This window comes from Alnus glutinosa, chromosome 1, assembly GCF_958979055.1.
Source record: "Alnus glutinosa chromosome 1, dhAlnGlut1.1, whole genome shotgun sequence".
Classification (NCBI taxonomy): Eukaryota; Viridiplantae; Streptophyta; class Magnoliopsida; order Fagales; family Betulaceae; genus Alnus; species Alnus glutinosa.
Window position 1 is genome coordinate 45,758,298 of NC_084886.1, and position 22,689 is coordinate 45,780,986.

General features: G+C 36.4%; 1 protein-coding gene across 2 annotated transcripts; it reads left to right on the forward strand.

Moving 5' to 3' along the window:
• The first annotated feature begins 12,831 nt into the window (after nt 1–12,831).
• Nucleotides 12,832–18,129, forward strand: LOC133852781 (probable protein phosphatase 2C 15). Of its 2 annotated transcripts, none has more exons than XM_062289535.1 (9): nt 12,832–13,350; nt 13,739–14,204; nt 14,585–14,756; nt 14,898–15,051; nt 15,127–15,190; nt 15,349–15,456; nt 15,601–15,726; nt 15,882–16,111; nt 17,672–18,129. In XM_062289535.1, the coding sequence occupies exons 2-9, from the start codon at nt 13,986–13,988 to the stop codon at nt 17,889–17,891; spliced, it is 1,293 nt and encodes a 430-aa protein (XP_062145519.1). In that variant the 5' UTR covers nt 12,832–13,350; nt 13,739–13,985; the 3' UTR covers nt 17,892–18,129. The 2 variants fall into 2 exon arrangements, with proteins under 2 accessions (XP_062145519.1, XP_062145529.1); XM_062289545.1 differs by lacking the exon at nt 12,832–13,350 and adding an exon at nt 13,417–13,516.
• The last annotated feature ends 4,560 nt before the right edge of the window (nt 18,130–22,689 follow it).

Sequence of the window (22,689 nt, forward strand, 5' to 3'; positions counted from 1 at the left end):
CTCTGGGAAAAAATCAATCGATGTGAGCTGTTTAGCTTTCGTCGGCCGGCTTTCTGGTTAAAGCACGGTGTGGGAGGCACTATTTGAGCTATTTCCGATTTGGGGTTAAAGCTCTTTGTTTAGTTTTTCGTCAGCAGCAGTGTGGGAGGCACTTGTGCCTTTTGAACTTGTTCTAACAAAATATGACGTGGCAAGTGGAGCTGATATGGCAACTTTGATTTGGTTGTGTACATGTGCCATGAATTTATAGATGGTGACGTTGCCACATGCACAGGTGGCAAAATAGTTGTTAATATTTTTTTATTTTGAAATGTTAATGAATGTAGTAAAAACAAGTGTAAAGGAGATTGACATCTTAAAGAGTCTTTCAATGAGATCAAAATATATAATATGTTAGAACACTACCCAACCCAAAAGTTTAAAGCCTTATAAGTTTGGACACAACTGTGTTATATTAGTCACTTGTAATATTTTTCTCTCGTGATATTTAACCTTTCCACCCTTACACGTGTATACTTAACAATTTTCTACTAACAAATATGAACTTGGGGATGGTCGCCAACTGGCTTGTAGTGATATGCAAATGACAATTAATTTTTGACATGACCTGTAAACCTGACACAAACCTAATACAACTTGAGAGAGTTTAAGTTGAAAGGATTTGACCTATATATGTCAATCATAACCCAATCTATTTAATTAAACGGATAAACTTCTCAACTCTAACTGTTTAATTTTTTGTCGAATTCGTTAATTGTGTCAAAAATTGCTAACACTACTTGAAAGTGCCTTGTATACGTACCAAATTTAAAAGGAAACCCTTGGTTTTACAAAGGTTTTTTCCTATTTTTCAAACTAATTATTATGTTTTAATTTTATTTTTCCTTATAATATCTTTTTTCCAAATGCCTATCGTGTAGGCAAGTAAAAAAACAAAAAAGAATTAAACAACTCGAATAAGGTAGCCCGCCATCTAATAGACCAGATCGACTTAGGATTAGAATTCCTCATACAATATTTTCCTTCTAGATTGATTGTTACTCATGCCATACTTATTTATACTTATTTTATCTTCATGCATATTCAAATCCTCCAGTAAATAGTAGGCATTAGTAATGTAAATATTATCAAGTTAATTTCCACAAGTCCTACAAGAAAGCGGGTAAATCGATCTAATTGAAAATAAGGATTTTATGAAATCATTTTGAGGTGATGAAGAAAGTGCTTTGTTTAGAAGGGGACCAACCAAAAAAATGATTAGAAGGTGAAGGTGAAGATGAAACTTTGAGAAGATGGCGGATCAAATTAATTAAAGGGTTTGTGAACTCAGAGTCGTTTGTTGGTGAAGAAATATCTGGGAGCAGTGGCATTTAACATTACAAGACTGGCATTTGGGATGGGGTTTGTGAACTCAGTGGGCGTAATGGACGAGCAAGGGTTGGAGTTCAAGGCAATCTTGGCCAACGGACTGAAGCTTGGCGCATCCCTTGCCATGGCGGAGCACAGTCAATGGCTTCGTTGGATGTTTCCACTTGAGGAAGACGCATTTGCCAAGCATGGGGCAACGAGGGACTGACTCACTAGAGCTATCATGGAAGAGCACACCCAGGCACCCATCGCACTTGCACATACGTGTGACAGTGTACATGTAATTTTTCCTTTCTTTGTTTTTGTTTTTGTTTTTGTTATCCTCCTTGGGGTTTTCTATTACGAAGTTGTGATAAAACTATAATTCTGGTGAGATTATAAAAGAAAATTTAGAAGTTCACGGTACACAAAGGGGAAGAATAAATGGATTGTTGAAAATTGGGGTCCTTCGAAGCTTAGTCCAGGCTACCAATTGTGACATCTTATATAGTATGGCCACGCTCTACTTAGCCCAATTGATTGTGTCTGCGCATACGTACAAAATAGAAATATTTGGCATTTGTCTTTATTAAATTCAATGAAATAAAGACTTTGAAAGAAGAGTGAAAGTGAAAGTTTGTCTAACGTTTCTCATATCGAAATGGTTTCTCTCGATGCTACATCGTCAACTCGCCCCCCTAAACTTTCTCATTTCTGTCTTTGATTTCAGGGACATGATGCATCTACTAGAAGCAATGTTGAAGTATCAAACTGTTATTTGTTGCTCAGAAATCAGACCCCTAGTTTGGTGAAGCTACGTAGCAAATAAACAACCACTCAAACAGGAAGTCTTACAAAAATGCATAGGAAGTCTGAAAGTAGATCTACTTCAGCATTGAATTTAGCAACTAAAGCGAGTAGCCATTGGAGGTAGCATAAGATCAATAGGTGGGCTCAGCACCCTAAGCTACGGTTCCTAAATTCTATTTTTGTGGGGATGCTCTAATTGTGTGCAATTCATTATAGGAGATTCTTACTCGATGAGTACCCCTTAAAATCAGGATTGGGGTCCCTTGAAATCAAGGTACATGCCTAAGTTGTGACGTCCCACATCGCCATGGGAATGAGGATGTGCTTATATATATAAATGCATCATTTATGACACAATGCGTTTTAAAGCCGTGATGGCCATGAACATATCAGAACTCCGCAGCTAAGCGTGCTTCTGCGAGAGCAATATCAGGATGGGTGACCTCCTGTGAAGTCTGGTTCGGGAGAACCAAAAGCGAACAATATTGTGTCATTGGGGGTGGGTCGTTACAAATGGTATCAGAGCCATTGCCCAGCCTGAGATGGTGGGAGCATGCACAAGCCCAAGAGGGTCGCCAGCGAAGACGCTGGGTCCAAGGAGGGGGTGATTGTGATGTCTCACATCGCCTGGGAATGATGATGTGCTTATATATATAAATGCACATTTTATGACACAACGCTTTTTAAAGCCGTGATGGCCATGAACCTATCAGAATTCCGCAGTTAAGCGTACTTCTACGATAGCAGTATCAGGATGGGTGACCTCCTGGAAAGTCTGATTCGGGGGAGCCAAAAACGGACAATATTGTGTCATTGTGGGTGAGTCGTTACATAAGTGCATAAATTTCACTGAAATTCAAGCAACCTAAGAGAAGGAGGATATGAGCCCACCTGCCCCTAAGAGCTTAGGGTGTGAGACCCATCTTCCCGGAGCAAGTGGCTCAACAGGCCCTTCTTTTAAGTTGTCCAATTTCAAAAAATTCAAGCAGCTTAATTTCTAGAACCCCATCCTTAAAATCATTACAAATATGAAATATGCTCTCTTGTTCACCCTTTCCACTCTCTTTTCCTATTATCTCCCATGCATTATCCATTGGTACAGTTAATAACTTTAAGAAAAAAATCTCTATCTATTTTTTAGTGATAGAAGCTTTCATCCCTAGGCCTGGGTATCGGGTAAGTCGGTGACGAAACCCCTTCACCGACTTCCAATCGAAATAGTCGTGTAAGTCGGATAATTACATGAATTTTTTTCCGAGAAGGAATATTTTCAAAATTTTCAGATCATTCAGAATAATCGAATAAATCGGTAATTGTCTGTTGGATAAATCGGTAATTCAACCATTAATTCAACAAGATTACAACCTAAAATTCTAACAAACCAATAACCCAAATCTCTTAAACAATAATCAAACCCACAAATCACAATATATATAAATCAAAGAAAAAAAATAAACCCACTTCAGAATATGATTTCATTAACCACAATGAAATAAAATGAGGAGAAAAGGAGTGGGAATGGTTACCTCGATGGCTTGATTCAGTTGAACACGAGGGTGAGAGAGATAGAGAGACGAGATGTCAAGACTCCGCAGATCACAGTGACTGAGGCGAAAGAGAGAGAGCAAGACAGGCGATTGGAGGGCTGGGCATGGACCGTGGGCGTCTGAGCAAGGGCAGCAGAGGAGCGTGAGGCGTGAGTGGCAAGGAGGGAGTGATCTAGGGTTAGGTTAATCGTCATCGTGTGTGTTGATCTTCAGTAGCAAACGATGGGGTTTGGCGAAAAGTACCAAAACGACGTTGTTTTGGTACTCTAGTCGGGTCGGTAACCGTTGAAAATAAGCTTTTCACTGATTACCGACCAACTATTATTTCGAAAAATAAATTTATTCCAATTTTTTCAAAATTTTAAATATATGGTAAGCGGTCGAAGGTGATTCAGTGTCGGTCGATGGGTTTTCGGTAGTTGGTAATCGAATAATTTGCCCACCTCTAGTCATCTCGGCCCTCTCATAGAAATTTCTTCCTCCCAGTAAGGCCCTCCACCGCTTCTTGTGTGCTTTGTGGGAGGAGGGAAGGACTTTGTCTCTTCCGTCCTCCCCAGCCCTATTTTCTTGTCTTTTTTGTCTCTCTTTTTCAATATTTTTCTCCTAGTTTTTTCGATGGTTTCCCTACCAAATCTACAACGCCATCTCCTATACCACCACAAGCTCGGCTTGCATCCTCTACCTCCGATCTACGCTCTTAGCCACCGTCTCATTTCCAGCCACTTGGTGCGACTCCTATGCGCTAGCATTGGAGAATAGATCTGGATTCTTTCAACCCAGATCTATGTTTCACTGTCAGCCTCTTCCTCCGACACGCCACCGCCTGACATCTCCGGCCTCCCCGATGCTTCGCTCACTCCTCTTCACCCGCACGTGGGCCTCACACACCTCCCCACCCCTCTGTAGCTATTGCTTTTTGGTTTTGAGTCTTGTCTATGTTGTTATTTTTTTGAGAATAACTTCTATTCGGTGGTGGCAAAAACCACCACCTTTTTGCCCACCAATAGCAAGTTGACATATCAGCATCAAACAAAAAAAACACAAAAATGAAAGTGTAGGCAAAAACACCGGATTATTCTCTTTCCTTCACTCTTTTAGAGTTTTAGTCTTTAGAAAAAAAAGAAAAAGAAAAACCAAAAATCCTCCTCCCAACCACTGCCCCACGCGGCCACGCCGGACCTCGAGCTCGGCGGCAGCTCCACGGATGGATCGGCGACTCCACGGCGTCGGAACTCGAAGGAGAAGACGAACGTGGTGGGTAGTCCCTGTACGGGAAGGAGAAGACGAACTACTTGGACCCAAAGTTGGCCGGGGGTGGCCGCGCGGCTACCCCCGGTCCATGGGGCGGCCGCGTGGCCATCCCCAAGGTTTAGGGTTGGCCTTCGGGCCAACCCTAGATCCATCTAAGGCTGGCCCGATGGCCACCCTTGGCCCTGCACGGCCACCCCCGACCACTGGGGGGTGGCCGCGCGGCTACCCCTGGTCCATGGGGAGGCCGCGCGGCCACCCTCGAGGTCTGGGGTTGGCCTGAACCTGGGGGTGGCCTTCGGGCCAACCATTCCGTCGGCCGGGTGGACGTCAATCCGTAGGAGGAGCAGCGTTCGGTGGCGTGTTCCGACTCGGGAGTTGGCGGCGTGTTCCGGCCTGGGCGCTGTTGGTAGCGGGTCCGTGGTTTGGCCTGGGCGGTTCCGGCGTGGTCTGGGCGATGCCGACAGCGTCCGGCCTGGCTGTGGCGGAATGCTGCTTGGGCAAGGGCGGTCTCTTAATAAAAGGGTGGCTTGCAAAATTAATAAAAGGGTCTCTTAATTTTGTGACGTGTCAAAATGTAATTGGTGGGCAGAAAACAAGGGTTTTCTGCCATTGCCTGATAGAAGGGGCTCTCTATTTTTTTTCCCCAATGGTGTTGTTTTGTGGGTTTTAGTCTCCCTGTTCTTCATTGATTTTCTCTTGTTGTGGAGAATCGGAGATCGAACCTCCTATTCGACAACTCCAGTTCGAACGTCAACAGTGCTCCTCCTTCAACGACCTCCACCTAGTTGCCGTTGTTGTAGCTTTCAAGGAAGTCGAGCTACTGACATGTTTCAAAAATTACCTTGTGTAACCAATTTTTTGGCTTTTAGTCCAAGGTATAAGGGACCGGACTAACTTTTTTTGTACCTATTTTCTATTTGCTATTATTATTTTCAGCATTATATTTCTATGATATATGTTAGTTGCATAATTTTTAAACAACAATTGTATAACAATTTTTACGTGCAAGTGAGTTTTAATTTTAATTTTTTTTTAAAAAAAAATGCTGTATAACATTAAGGGAGAAAAAAACTCACTTACATGTAAGCATTATTATGCAGTTATTGTATAAAAATTATGCAGTTAACGTATTTAAACACATTGTTAGAACTTTCGATAGCTTATGTATATCTCAATCTAAAATAGCTAATCAAAATCCATTTTATCTAGTTTAGCTAATGAGTTTTAAAATGCACCATACATTCGATTACCTATTCTTAATTCTATATTATTTTTTTTTCATTATAATATTTTTTTTCACGTGGACCCTGCTTGATAACTCTACTACTTTACACACTTTCCTTGAGATCTCCACTATAAAGGAATAACGTCAAGTCATGGAGGAAAAAGGAAAAAAGAAAAAAAAAAAAATAAAATAAGTGAATAGTATAACTCTACCTGTAGAGTTGTACAATTTATGAAATTAAGAAAAATTTATTTTAGAATTGAAATATATAAGCCGGTGAAGTTTTTTTTAATACTTTATTATCTATTTTAGGCTTTTTAACTTAAAATTGTAAATAAATAAGAAGTGCTCTGATAGAGCTGAGCTCATCTCCTCTTAGTTTTTCCTTGTAATTTGTAACCGTTGTTCCCCTTTTGCGGAAAAAGAAAGAAAGAAAAGGGTACAGTTAATAATATTTGGTACTCTGCACCGACAGCTGTATACCCGTGGCCCTGTTGGAGCAGTTCACTTCTCGAAGAGCGGGGACTGCGCATGTTCATCTGGATTTGCTATCTCGATTGCAGGGCCCAGGCTGGTATAAGCAGTGGTTGGTTGCCTCTTCAATATGGAGACAACCAGGCCACGCATGTAGGGCCCTGAAAGGCCCATCCTCACACCCTTTTCAAAATCTCTCTCTCTCTCTCTTTCTCTCGCTCTGTGTATAATGTATTCGTAGCATCAAAGAAGGAACAGATCGACCCTGACCGTAGTGATGATTGATCCAAGTCTCCAAGACACCTACTTTGGCTTGGCAATTCCCTTCTCCCAAAACAGGTTGGTGAAAGAATACGACAAAAGAAATAATAATCGTTAAAGGCTGTGGAAGATGATGATAACTACAAGATGGAGTATGTGCCCCGATGATATTTCACTGGGATTCTCATAGTTACACTTTCAAAGAGTTTGCCCATGCTCTCTTACTTGTCTGCTTCTGCGCCCACAGATTCGCCTGAATGTTTTGGATGCATTCGATCTCTCTAACATATTGGCAAAACTAGAGAACAATGGTCGTTGGAGTGAGGAAAATCAAAGCTTTTTTTATGATATTTTAAATCGTATCTTATAAGGCATGTTCTAAGAGCCGTTTAGGTGAAGACAGAGAACCGTCTACGTAAGTCATTAGTCAGAAGATGCATAAACATCAAACACACAACCTTACTACAACTACTATGTCTCTATCTGCAATTTATTATCCATCTGCCCAAGTGCAAACTACATCATTATTGCAATATCTTCCCCAATTTGCCAATCTGCTAGCTTGATGGTAGCCACAGAAAAAAGTTAATGCTTCTGTATACCAAATAGACATTGATATTTGATACTCTTTTGCCATGATTATCATCGCATAGATAAGGACAACGCCATGTTTGATGGCCTACTGTATCTGTCTCTGCAACTGCAAGAAGGATATATCTTGTACTGCAGTTTACTAAATACCATTTCGATGACAAAATTACTTTATTGTACCATTAGTGTACTGTATTCATGGTTACATATACTATAGTGTGGTATAAGTGTTTTATTGCCCTTGCTGCGCAGAAATTCTCTTGACTGCTAGTTCCTAATAGCTATAAGTGCATGCAGTTTTGTCATGCAACAAATTAAATAAGTGAATCCTACTCCTTAGGGTTTCTCAATAAAAATAAATATATCACTCATTGATTTTCTCCTAGTAATAAGAAAGACTGCAACATTAACTTTATAGCATGTTAGGACAATTTTCGGTACGGTGTGAACGATGCATTATTCGATGTTCTTCACACTCTTAATACTACAAAACAACTAAAATTAAGAGTTAATTCCACAATTTCACTCCTATGCCTAAATTAGCTTCTAAAATAAAAGTATGTTCAATGTATAAAATAATCAGTCTATCGTTTATACTTTGGATATGAGCCTATTTATAAGCAAAGAGGTGGAGTCGAATCTGAATTAGGTTTTCTACTCCTATTTAAATTAGGAGTGCCTAGAATTTGATTTGGTACGAGAGTCATATCTCCATTCAACTGAGAGTTGGACTGTTAACCAAATTCTTCAAGGAATTTTTATTAGATATGGATTGAGACTACTACCTCAATTCGACTTAAAATATGATTATTTCCAACGTAGCATATTCTATATCTTAAAAGCATCCTCCCCCAACCAAAAGAATAAGGAAAAAAAAAAAAATGGCATCATGAATCATGAGCCCTATTGCTTTTGGTGTGAATAAGCTCATGACTAGTTTTGTCACCCATGCACCTATATGAGAAATAGACCCATGCAGTTCTAAATTATAATTATGTATAATTATTTGTTCGAATTTAAGAGAATTCGAACATGTGATTGTGAGAGACTACTTATAGAATTCATCTGATCAAATAAAAATTAAGCTGCCTAGCTACTTATTCGGTTTGTGGTCTAGTAAATAGTATCTTACAATCACTTATCTGAATACTCTCAAATTCAAATAAATAATTGTAGAAAATCCTTATCGATCCGAAGGGTATAATTGCTTAATCGAGGTAAAACTAATTAATAGTGTTTTGAGGTTGTTAAGTTATTTTCTCTATGATAATCATGCAGTAGCATGGATCAGCGAGAGATCCACATATTTTTATATAGAATTTTCAGGGCTAGTATCCTACCCCCTACACATATAATTGATAGGGCAGTATAGACACCATGTGCTACTTTACTTTATCCCTAAATTAAATACTTAGCAATTATTCGGAGCACCTGAATGTTGATTTCGTTGATGCATTTTGGACCATTTCAAGGAATATCAACTATATATATATATATATATATCCGTTCATTCTTTTTCTTTTTCTTTTTCTTTTTTCTTTTGGGATATTGATTTTGGCAAGCAAAATTAATAAGGGGTGGTTGGATGTTGATTAATTTAGATTTTTTCTTTGATTCTTAGGCTTGTATACGTAGGAAATGATAGGAATATGATATGACAAGTTAAATTTTTGTCGAATTTTAGAGATGCCAACTTGTTCAACAGCTAGTAATGGGATTTTTGGCATCATGCGACTAACTTGGAATCAAATCCTACTTTTACAATATTTAACGAACCATACTATTGAACTCACTCCCAAAATTATAGTTGATAATCACTCAAATATGATCATATATATATATAACCAAAATCTGATCAAAATTGAACGTATTTTTAAATGAGTATTGTTAGGCTATAGCTTTTATTATAAGTCTCTTACAAATTGGTTTAATAATCCATGTGTCACTTTCATATCAGCCACAAAACAATTTATTAAATTTATGTATCAAATTTTATAGCTTGTTTTTATCATTAAAATACTACCACGTGTGTTTTTAAGAGAACTATAGTGAAAATTGCAATGCTCAAGTATTTTTCTATTTAAATTACTTTGGTGCTAAATATCAGTAATGAGAATTTAGAGCATTTTTTGCAAAATTTTGATAAGTATTTTGAGTTTTGGGTTATAAAAAGAGTTTTGAAAATACGAGTGTTACACATACTTCAAAATACTCACTCCTTGACGTCATAACGTGTTAGTGAAAATCACCATTAAATGAAATAACAAATGCAAGTACATATAGCATCCAATTGTGATTTTCATTGCCACATTAGGGAGTAAGCACTTGGAAGTAAACATTTAGAAGTATGTGAAACATTTCTCTTTTGAAGAAAGAGATAATTGCACCATTAGTCCCCGTGGTATACAATAATTACAAATCACCCCCTATGGTTTAAAAAGTTCATGGGAGGTCCTTGTGGTAAATTATAATTACAAATTGATCCCTGGAGTCAAATTTCGTTAAAAATTTTAACAGATTCTGTTAAATGCCACGTCAGCACCACATGTCGCCAATAAGATGGCGACACATGTCCATCTTAATAGAAAAATATAAATTTATTAAAAAATAAATAAATAAACTTATTTTTTTAAAAAAGAAAAAAGAAAAAAAAAAAAAAAAAGAAAAAAGAAAAAAGGGAAGGCAATGGGGGTGGCGCGCAACCACACCCAGTGGCTGGGGGTGGCCCGACCCCTAGTAGATTCGAGCCACCCCCATTGGCTGAGGGTGGCCAACCACCCCTCTGCCTTTCCTTTTTTCTTCTTTTTCTTTTTTTTTTTTTTTTTTAATTTTTTTTTAATTTTTTTTATAAAAAAATAAGTTTATTTATTTATTTTTTAATAAATTTATGTTTTTTTTTTTCTAAGATTGACACTTGTCGCCATCTTATTGGTGACACATGGTGCTGACATGATATTTGACAGAATCTGTTAAAATTTTTAACGGAATTTGACTCCAGTGATCGATTTGTAATTATTGCTAACCACAAAGACCTCCTATGAACTTTTTGAACTATAGAGAGTGAAAAATAATTATGGTATACCACAGGGACCAATGTTACAATTGTTCTTTGAAAAAGGTAAAAGTTGCAGGGAAATGCTATACACACTCTTATTTCTACACTTCCTAAAGTGGCACTCGAAATCTCAATTAGATCTAAAATAAAATAGAGATCTATTGAAAATCTAATTGTAATTTTGAGTGTCACATCAGAGAGTATGAGAGTGGGAGTCCCTGTTTGAAAATCCAACCCTCACCTCTCCCCTTCCTTTAAGAATTTTTTTTTTAATGATTGAAAAATATAATTGATGTGATATAAAGTTGAAATAATTTATATGAAAAAGTGAAAAAAAAAAAAATTATATTGTAGTGAGTTTATTATTTAAAATGTAATAAAAGAGTGTTTATGTGATAGAAAAAGTAAAAAAAATTAAAAATATTTTGAAGTTAATATTTTTTGAAAAAGTTGAAAAAAAAAAAAGAAAAAGAAAAGACTGGAGAATGCAAATTTCAAATTTTATATTTTATAAAACTATTTCTCAATTCTTAATTTTTGCAAAACACCTTTAAAATTTTACCAAATTAATTTTTAACTTTTCTCAAATGTGCCCCAACAAATTAATTTTCAACTTTTAAGAAATGTTCGCACAATTTGGTAGGCCCCATCCCACGATCGTGGCTTTGGTCCTCCGTCAACAATAGCATTGACTGTGGCGCGGGGACCGCCATAAATAAACAAAGAAACCAAACAGTACGCAGAGAAAGTAAACTGTGTGACCGTACCCAGTGGCAGAGCCCCCACCCCCACTGCAGGCTGCAGCGCCTAGACCCCACGTGTCCACATCATTGCCATCACAGAAACACATGCAATGACCGTTCCACGTGTCAGCCTTTTCAACATTTGCTCTTAAATGTCTCCTCAGGTTCGTCCGCTCCCCTTCTCTAAACGCGTCCTCGAACAAAGAATCTCAATGCACTCAATCATTACTGTTTGGAGTAGGATTCTACATAAATTTTATTTTCAAATTATAAACCGTTGGCAGTTTATTTTCATCGAAACGCTTAGAAAAATACTACTTCCTAAAATTGTGAAGTAATTTTAAATGTTCTTTATGCATCACTCTGATTTTCTCTAAAAATGAAATTATTTTTAAAATTAAAATTTAATTAAAATTTATTAGTGATCAATCACAAATCTAATAGTAATTTTAAAAGTCACCATATTTTTTGAAGAACACATGAAAAACTTTTAGCATTACTCAAAATTGTGTCATGTTATCAAAGCAGCTAGAAATAATTTTTATCTGAAAATGTTTTTTTTTTTTTTTTTTTTTTTTTTTTTTTTTTTTTTCATTTTTGCAAAAACGCTTCTTATTTAAAAGATTAAAAAATAATTTTTTGCTCAAAAGTTTTTTTACAAATACAGAAAGTAAGAATATGATAAAAATATATATATTTTTGACAAATTTTTAAATATATTCAATTTTAACTGTAACATGCCATAATTTTAGTATATAGCATTTTTCAGACCTTTTAATGTAAAGAAAAGGCCTAAATGCTGTAATTTGAGAATATACAATTTTTTTTTTTTTTTTTTTAAATTGTAAGAAATTTTAATCCCTCTTAACATATTCGGCTGACATGATATACTCAATTCAACCTTAACTTTAAGAGTAAATTGGGCATTTCACCTTAGTTGAATATACTGAGCTGAGCTGCCAAATTGGCATATAGCACGAATGTGGTGTAAAGTATGAGACTAATTTTCTTATTATTATGGTGTTAGAATTTTTGTGAAATTTGAATAATTTAAGAAAAAGGTTGTTAGGCCACTTGTCCCTATTGGTAGACCTTGCATAGTCCCTCTTTTTTAAAGCTGTTTAAACATGTTATGTGGTGATAGAGGTTTGGATTTTTTATTAATTTATTTAGTTTTTGTATGTGGGATTATTCAAAATTTGGTGTTTAGAGGTTTGGTTTATATTAATATTGTAATCTTATATTAACTGTGCAGTCTGTGCTTACAAAAAAAATTATTAAAACATTTTTTCACTGATAATTCATATATATATATATATTTTTTTGGGAGTTTATTTGATGTAATGCTTAAGTATGGCAATTAAGTGTTCGAGGTTTAGTCTTGTATTAGTATAACTGTATAACTGTATAATCATCCTATACTTAGCTGTGCTTATAGAGATTCTGCTCCTTAATTAAAAAAAATAAAAAAAAAATCATTGAAATATTTTCTCACTGAGTCACTGTAATTCTTTGTCCTGGGAAACTTTAAAAAGTGTGGCTTTTTTTTTTTCTGGGGAAGAAGAGGGGTTTGCGAAACCGACTTTCAGAAATGTGGGATTGAGGACAGATTGCTTTACAGTCAGCAAAAGCCACTTTCTGTGCTTTTTCTTTTCTTCTTTGAATAAAAAGCTAGATCGGTACGAGAATTATCCTGCCATTTCCTTTTTCCGGGGGAAAATTTGCCTAAGAATTGTTTGTTTTTGTTGGGGTGTTTGGTGGAGGAAAACGTTGTGAAGCTGACCTCAGAAATTCAATGCCTTTTTTATTCTCTCGGTCTCTCTGTCTCTAAAGGGATTTTTATTTTTTTGTTTAATTGGAGCATTTGGGGGAGGTGGGGGTCTTACAGTTCATTCCTTGTCATCAATACGCGGTTGCGTCTCCGTATTGATTTTTCCTGTTGGTATAAAAGTTGTTTAATTTGCTTCTTCGTCTTGGTGTTGTTACTTAGTGTCGCCGTCAGATCTGCGTTTGCCTTTGGTCGATACGCATTTGGACATTCTCTTGGTAATTTTCTCTCTCTCTCTCTCTCTCTCTCTCTCTCTCTCTCTCTCTCTCGTCTGTTGGAGTCATATACGCTGTTTAGTGGCTAAGAAAACTGCGAAGAGCAAAACAAAAGAAGAAATGATTTTGTTATTTTCTCTGGAAACCTGAGGATTGTTTATGTTGGAATGTAAGTTTGAAACTATATTATTATTATTTTTTGAAAAAACCTTTTATTGGTAACCAGGCACAGCATTAAGGTTTATTGTTGTTGAATGATCAAATTAATCTATGCGTCTGCACTTGCATATTTTTATTATGTATTTGTTCTTTGATGTGGATTTGTAGTTTTTTTTTTTTTTTTTGGATCTTAGATTAACATTGCTCAGTGTTTTATCAATTATGGATGCAGATCAAGTTTGAAATCTTGAGGCTGATTTGGAGAAGTTCGAATTTTTGTGTTTGAATTGGGTTTTCGTGTTAATTATACAAAGGAGGACACTGGGTTTGGATATTTAGAAAGGTTATTGATTCAAAGCAATTTGCGTTTTGGTTGAGTTGGACTCTATATAATCATAGGATCTTTGGGTATTAGAGTTTAATATGCTTTTGAGACGGACACAATAGCTTGAAGGTTTTGGGCCTAAGACTTTGTTTTCATGGAAGATATGGCGTCGGGTGAAGGGAGGCGCCATCGTCATAATCTTGTGCCTCTTGCTGCACTGATCAGCAGAGAGATGAGGAGTGAGAAGATGGAGAAGCCCACTGTGAGATATGCGCATGCGGCCCAGTCTAGGAAAGGGGAGGATTATTTCCTGATTAAGACGGATTGCCAGCGAGTCCCCGGGAATTCATTGTCGACATTCTCTGTATTTGCGGTAACACTCATCCTTTGTCTATCGACTTCCATTTTGCCATGCCACATTGACTGCTACCCAGTTGTTCAGCTGTGTTATATGTCATTGAGCCATGATGTTTGCACTGAGTTTATGACTTTTCGACCTACATACTACACACTCCTTTCTTACGTTTTTATTGTATTTTTCGCAATTTGTAAGATTAATGTTTTTGGTAATTAATGCATTTCAACATTCTATGATTACTAGTGGCAATCATGGTTCAAGAATCTATTTTCTTCCTTGTTTTCACATGTCCTGGTTGTCATTAGTTGTATTATTAAGCTGTGTGCACATATGAATTTTGCATAGGTATGGATTTATTTTCCAACATGATGGTTATTACTTTCTCTGATATTCAGATCTTTGATGGGCACAACGGAAATGCTGCTGCCATTTTTACGAGGGAGCATTTGTTGAATCATGTGTTGGGTGCTATCCCCCGCGGGCTTAGTTGTGAGGAGTGGCTTCAAGCTTTACCTCGTGCATTGGTTGCTGGGTTTGTGAAGACTGACAAGGAATTTCAGAGCAGAGGCATAATTTGGCCGCCCTTTTTTTTTTTTTTTTTTCCCAAAGAAAATCCTTTCTTTTTCTTTTTATTTTGTAGTCTCGAGCCATAATTGGTATGTATGATGATGGACTAATTATTTCTTATCCTCGTCTGATTATCTCCAGGAGAAACATCTGGAACCACGGCTACATTTGTAATAGTTGATGGATGGACTGTGACTGTTGCATGTGTTGGAGACTCCCGTTGTATTTTGGATACTCAGGGTGGAACTGTTTCCAACTTAACTGTTGATCATAGACTTGAAGAGAATGTAGAAGAGTGAGTATCTATTTGAAAGCTCTCATTTATTACATTTTCCTGGATACACTTGTAAGTGGTTCTTCATGGTTGCAGGAGGGAACGTGTTACTGCAAGTGGAGGTGAAGTGGGGAGGCTTAGTATTTTTGGGGGTGCTGAGGTAAGGTGCTTTTATTTTTTATTTTTCCTTTTCCAAAAAAAAAAAAAAAAAATTCCATAACTCTATTTTGATGGCTTTAACGTTAATGACGTTCTTCCCTCCAGTTATGTTTATTTGTTATTTTACATTAAGTAGTATGTGACTTTTAATCCTTGCAGATTGGTCCCCTCCGTTGTTGGCCCGGGGGTTTATGCCTTTCTAGGTCAATTGGAGACATGGATGTGGGAGAGTACATAGTGCCAATACCATATGTCAAACAAGTGAAGGTATTGTTCTTTGTTCTGCTTATGTTATTTACTCATTTATCTCCAATTCTTTCACAGTTTCTTTTACTTTATTTTATGAATGTGAAGTATATGCATCATAGCCATCTTCATCACGAATCCTAACATTCTTCTTTTGTATAAAAGCTATCAAATGCAGGTGGGAGGCTTATACTTGCTTCTGATGGTATCTGGGATGCCCTATCATCGGAAATGGCTGCAAAATCTTGTCGGGGGTTGACTGCTGAACTTGCTGCTAGACAAGTTGTGAAGGTGGTTTAAATTCATTACTTTGCTATATGTTCTGGCTAGTCCTGTTTGAATTACCATGCCCTTCTGGTCAATGGTTTAGCATAAACCAGGGCTAATGGTACTCTTATGCTAATCTAATGCTTATTTATATTGTATTTTGATGGATTATTTTTTAGGAAGCATTAAGGACAAGGGGCTTGAAGGATGATACAACCTGCATAATTCTTGACATAATTCCTCCTGATAATTCGGTACAGCCTTCAACTCCTAAAAAGCAGAACAAGCTGAGAGCTCTATTTTCCAGGAAGAGGTCCCATAGTTCTGCTAATAAGCTATCAAAGAAGCTATCAGCTGTAGGTATAGTGGAAGAATTGTTTGAAGAAGGCTCAGCAATGCTTGCCGAAAGGTCAGTATGCTTATTTTGCAAAAAATTGACTTTTGAATAATCTATTAAGCTTACAATTGTGAACGACTTATCGATTTCCTTGCAGCCTCTTTCTTTTAGAAATTTGCTCTATTAAATGTATGCTATAATGTGTTAAAGTAGGGTTTTTGTTTGAAAAGTAGAAATCTATATGCAACAATTTTATAGCATAAAGGAAAAGGTTAGGATGGAGAATAATGGAAGGGGGCAGACATATTTTATTTTATTTTCTGTTCTTTATGATGTTAGGTTTCATAAATCCTTGATGATGAAATAGCACCGACTCCCACCTTACTGACCTTATTGCCAATGCTCTTGGAGTGTATATGTGGACAATGCTTTTGTTGATAAGATTGATATGTAAGTGATCGATTCTTTAGGGGAAATGCGTCAAATTTTGTTCTATTCATACGAAGAGTAGAAATGAGGTTTTGCAGTTGAGTAGAAATCAGTTTTAAAATTATGTTTGGTTCATGACCTATACTTATACAAGTTTTTTAAAAAATTGATATTGTTTTCTATGAGCCACCAATTAACCTTTCTGCATCTGCTTTTCCACTGAGTTGTGCTACCTCAAATTGTATTTTTCAATTGGTTGTGTTGACCATATTTGAAATTGCAAGCTAGCTTAGCTGGTAGTAGAATCCTGAAATTGGATCCCACCTTCACCAAGGGTGAAGTTGCCTTTCCCCAGGCAAAAAGAGAGTGAATGTGAAACTACCCTTAACCTATTTGCTATCTGAATGTTAGTTTAAAATGAATTAACCAGTCCAATAACCTCCGAAATCAAGTAGCTTAAGAAAGGAAATGTCCGTTGTGGTCTTTTACCCATGAAGCCATGATGCTGTGCAGGATATTTGCTGGTCTGGCCTAATTCTTTTCTCTACCAATATTCAATAATACCTAACATGTTTTCTTTGATAGATGCAAATTGCTTTACGTGGTCTTGTGTCCTAAATTCGAACTATAATATCTTAATGGATTTAGATGCTTGAGGACTCAAAATACGTGCCCCGTTAATTCTTCTACTGCTTAATCAGATGTGGACCCTTTATTTTGAAACAAAAATTTAAGATTCACCTGGTTTTTAAGATTTACAATGATATGAAAATTTTGTTGAAACATCCAGTTTCAAAGTGGGAATGGTCATTGTTCCAAACAATTCAAGTTTCTTGTGAACTTAGATTCCACCATCAGAACAGTCTGGCCCAAATACTATGTTCTATTTAGTCGTAGGTTACAAGTATGATAGGTGGCTTGGTTAAGTTAGGTCATGTGTTGATGTCAAACCAAACCCACTTGTACTTAATTTAGTCTCTGTCTGCTTATTTTAGCTTCTTATTGTGCTCTGAGTTCTGTGCATTGCCACCATCTCAGATGTTCTTGTTTCTTACCCTGTAGTACTCATTTGATTTGGTTGGCTCCTCAGTTGAGTGATTTACACTCATAGCTCAGTTCCTTATAATGTGAATTCTTGTCTTATGAGAATGCTTTGTTTTAGTATTGGGTTGCTATCATCAATTAATATCACATGTTTTGCAGACTGGGAAATGACGAGTCGACAGCCCAATTGACATCTGGCATTTTCATGTGTGCTGTATGCCAAGTTGACCTTGCTCCAAGTGAGGGCATCTCTGTTCATGCTGGAGGCATCTTCTCCACCAGCTCAACACCCTGGCAAGGGCCTTTCCTTTGTGCTGATTGTCGCAATAAGAAGGACGCAATGGAAGGAAAACGCCCCAGTGGAGTTAAAGTGGCGTAGCTCCAATACTGTTTTACTCTATTCTTTACCTTATAATTCTTTTTTTTTTTTGGGTTGAAATCTCCATTTTCGTAGGCCAGCAATTGTTTGAATCTTACTACGATGTTGCATCAAATGTATATGTAATATCCACAAATAATGTAAGATAGTTTTAGCATTCTAGTAATAGAAGTTTTAAGGTGCAACTGGACTGAGTAACAGTATGGCTTTACTGGAAACCAACTCTTTCATTGAATCACCATCGAGTTCTTACTACTTTGAAATGCAGGATTTATCTTATGGATTAACATATAGCAGATAATGAGAAGAAAGTTTAAAGACGAACTGTAAATATGAATTCAATTACTGAAAAAGGACCGTACATACAATAGAATGTTGAAGATATTTCAAGTTGTAACACTTTCAAAACATGGCCATGTACATGAAATTGCCTTGAAATTTCGACAGCCTAAGCTGTGGGGCAGATATTGAATGCCAAGGCACGTGGCTCCAGTCAACGGGTCAACTGCATCTCGTGAGTGGGTCAGCTTGATAAATTTTGAGATTTAAAAAAACAAGTTGAGATTTAAAAAAACAAGTTTAAGTGAAGTCATTTTTTTAATTTAAATATTACTTAAATTAATTTTTTTTAATATTTATATTAATATTTTTTTTAATATGTCAATTATAGCACTTTCTTCCGATTGTAAAATGTATTTTAAAACTTTTTTTTTTTTTTTTTTTTTTTGTATATAACTTATTAGATATATATAAAACGACTTATCACTTTATTCAAAGACATGAAATAATAAGATTTAAAGAAAAATAAAGAGAAAAATTGAAATAAGTTATATGAAGATTGATTTATTTGTAATAGAACATAATGCGGAAAAAAATTGTTAGGACATTGAAGGCTCACCGATGATGTAATTCTATCTATTATACACAACGCAAACAATGAAAATTTATGCACTTTGAAAACTTTTTTATATTTTTCTAAACATTCAATTCAAATAAATGTCGGAGAAAAAATTATGCAAGTTAAACTAATTAAATGAATGTAAAAATTGGGCTTTTAAAAAGAGTAAATAATTTAGACTTTCAAATAATTTATGGATGCTTTTTCTGAACGTAAATAATAAGACTTTTAATTTGTAGTTACTTTTATTATGATCGAGGGCCTTAATTAGAAATTATATATTAAATTTTTACCCTATTAGAGTCTTAAAATTTGATTTGAAAATAATTTTTATTGTACAATTATTAAGTAGTAGTCTTAATTAAATAGTATTTTATTAACTTTTTATTATATTATAGCCTTAAAATGTATTTTTACCCTTAATTTTATTTTTTTCAAAAAATTATATACTTATTGTATAATTATTAGTTGGGCCCTTCGACGACCGGCTAAGTTGCCCGGTGGTCTCAGGCTCAAGCCGCCGGAGTCAACTCCACAGATTTTATTTCCTCAATACCCTACGCTTTCCCCTGATTATGATCCTCTTCTTTATGCCCCTCCACAGTTTCAAGATCCACAAATGAAACAGGCAAGCTTCCTGCTGCCCACCCTTGTATCATCCATTTCTCCGATGATAAGCCTCGTTTGCGTCCTCTTCTTTTCCTTTCTAGCCACAAAATCCTTAGGTGCAGACGACCCACGCTTCCTAGCGTGCAGTGTCCCCAAAGCCTGTGGCGATGGCCAAAACATAACATTCCCCTTCTACATCCTTGATACGCAGGAAAAGTACTCTTGTGGCCACCGTGGATTCCAGATCTCTTGCAACAAAAATGGCCAACCCACTATCATAATGGGCGATATCAACTACCCCATCCACAAAATTTTCTACCAAAACCAGACCCTTCGCGTCTCAAACGCTGCCTTTTCTAATTCAAACAGTACCGGTTGTTTTCCTTTAATAAAAAACATATATACCCTCTTCTCTTGTCCGATTTGAGCTAGTGCCAAAACAAATCAATCTAAATCTGCTTTATAATTGCAGCAATTCTTCACCAAGAACATTTTTTGAGTGCCGAAGCCACTAATGGAATTGGAAAAACAAAGAAGGCAACAGTACTGTCAAATTTATCGAGGCTGTCAAGGGACGGATTTGTGAAGTTGATGACAAAGAGTAAGCTAGATGCCTTGGTGACTCCTGATTTCTCTATTTCTAGTGTTCTAGCAATTGGTGGTTTTCCAGGAATAAGTGTCCTAGCAGATCATGACACTATAGGGGCGCCATTTGGCATTTGCTTTAGGGGCTTAAAAGGTTCGGAGCCAAAGTTGATTGAAATGGCTTACGGTCTTGAGCAAGCATCAAAGATCAGGAAACCTCATGCGCTCCGGCGTACAATCTCCTATGCTCCAGCGCAGGAACCTAATTTATTTTTATTCACATTAGTGTCGTTTAGGGGTTCAAACGATACTAAATGTTTAGTGTTGTTTGAATAGAAATGACTCTAATTAATGTCGCTTGAACAGTTAACGAGTCTAATTTAGAGTCTCAACCCTATGTCTAGCAATACTATTCAAGCGACACTGAATGAATAGTATCTTTTTTTTGGCCCAATATAATATTCAAACGACATTAAACATCGGTTTTTTTTTTACCATCTTAAAAAGGAAGAAAGAAAGAGAAAAATAAGGAAAGAGAGTTCTTAGTTTTCTTGTTTTTGGGTACTTAATTGGAAGAGCTCTTTTCCATGAGTTCATACAAGTGGAGATAGAGATCAATAACTTCGTGTAATAAAAATAAGATGGAATGGTATCATCTCAATGACTCAATGGTAATTTTTTCATATAGAACCTGTCAACTGGGCTTAGTGTGATTACTTTTTTCTTTCTTTCTATGATTTATCTAATTTTTTAAGATTATGCATCGTGGACTAATTAATGATATTTTGGCATGTATGATATGATTGATATCAATAATTAATGTAACTAGTAGCGAAATGTTATCGATCAATCAACAACGTGACTAGGTCACCGGCCTGTTGAAGTTACCGGTACGAGAGATCTCTCACCTCTAAGCTTCTTCAGCCTTTAATTTCAAGGTATCTTTAGGATTCTGCAACTCATCTCTATTGTGTATTCTTCAGACAAAGTTCCTTCACTCGCACAACTTTTCTTTGTCCTTCATTCATGAAATCCAGACATGCACATGCATTAAATTTCTTTGTCCTTCTAAGTTGTATTTATTCTATTCATCCAAAAAAAAGTTGTACTTATTCCTAATACATGTGATGCTATTGTTTCTGCTCTTTGCATACTACACTTCCATAAAGCACTAGCTTTATCTGATTTGGACCGGTGCATGCATGTCAAATTTGGTTAATGATTAATAGAAATAATTTTGTTAATGAAACCCATTTCAGACACAAACGAGTTGGATTACCCGAGGGAATTTGTTTACTTTTGATCTAAAAAGAAAAAGAAGTGGATCATCCTATAATTAAAATATGGGTGGGCTCCCCAACAATGAGATATAATATGTTGTCACATTATGATACAACTATTGACCCTTTTTTTTTATTATTTATTAAACAAAAAATCACAAAACCATGGAAATTGATTGAAGTCTGGTTTTATGTTTTATTTTTTAAAAAAAAAAAATTAAAAAAAAATCAGTAGTTATGTCTTTGGATGGCAAAATATCATTTCTCTCACAACAATAGACCCAAACCAAACTACAACAATGCTGAAATAATTACAAAAAGTAGAAAATTAGTTAAACAAATAATTACAATAGACCCAATTTCTCAATGGGCCGCACATGGCACTTAAAGAAGCTAAATGAGCAACGAGTAAGACAAGCCTATCTGTACACTTACTTGGGAATAACGACAACTACTCAAAGATGAATGAAGCTCTAAAAACATTGTTATAGTCTGAACTGTAGAAAATAAAGACACTAATGCTCCGTTTGTTTCGACGTAAAATGATTTCTGGAAAACGATTTCGGTATTTTCCGGTGTTTGGTAGGGGCAAAAATAATGGTCAACGAAAATCATTTTCGGTTTGACCGTAAAAGCTTCTTTAATTTTCGGAAAACGATTTACTATTTTTAAAACCGTAAATCGTTTTCCGAAATGAAACTCTTTGTCCTTACACGTATGTTTGATATCTGATCGTCAGAATTTAACAATTATCGGTCGTCGGAATTCGATCGGCATCAGAGTCCGTCAACATCCGGTCGTCGGAATCCAGTCGGCGCCGGAGTCCGAAACATCCGGTCGCCAGAATCCTACCCGGCGCCGGAATCAGGTCACCGGAATTGTACCGGCGCCGGAATCCTGCCACGGGATGACCAAATTCCGGCCAAGCCGGCTGGATCTGGCCAAAACGGCCGGGATCCGGCCTGATCTGGACGGATCCGGTCAAATTTTTTCGCCAGAATCCGGCGACGGCGACCGGACGTTGCCGGATTCCGGCGACATTTGTCAAACTCTGATTTTTGCATTTCGTAATTTTTTCGTGCGAACCAAACACCGAAAAATATTTTCAAGAAAATTATTTTTTCTGAAAATAATTTCGTCGAAATCATTTTACGACGAAATAAACGGAGCATAACATAAATTCTATTACAAGACTCCCCTAAAAGAAGAATAAAACCCAAGCAAAAAAAAAAAAAAAAAACCTTAAGATTTTTCAAAGATGCCCAATGCTTGTCGTCTTTAAACGGCTTTCTGCTTTCCGAAACTTTTCCAAAGATTGTGGACCATATATATACCAAATTATATATTATTTGTTTTATTATAAGGAAGACGCGTAATTCAATTATTAATTCCATGTTCACACACGTACAATAATTAGGGAGGCAAG

Excerpts from the sequence above, each read along its gene's own strand:
- LOC133852781 (XM_062289535.1), top strand. The coding sequence starts at position 13,986 with ATGGAAGATATGGCGTCGGGTGAAGGGAGGCGCCATCGTCATAATCTT. Across the intron at positions 14,205-14,584 it reads CGACATTCTCTGTATTTGCG|ATCTTTGATGGGCACAACGG; the intron begins GTAACACTCATC and ends TCTGATATTCAG. Across the intron at positions 14,757-14,897 it reads CAAGGAATTTCAGAGCAGAG|GAGAAACATCTGGAACCACG; the intron begins GCATAATTTGGC and ends GATTATCTCCAG.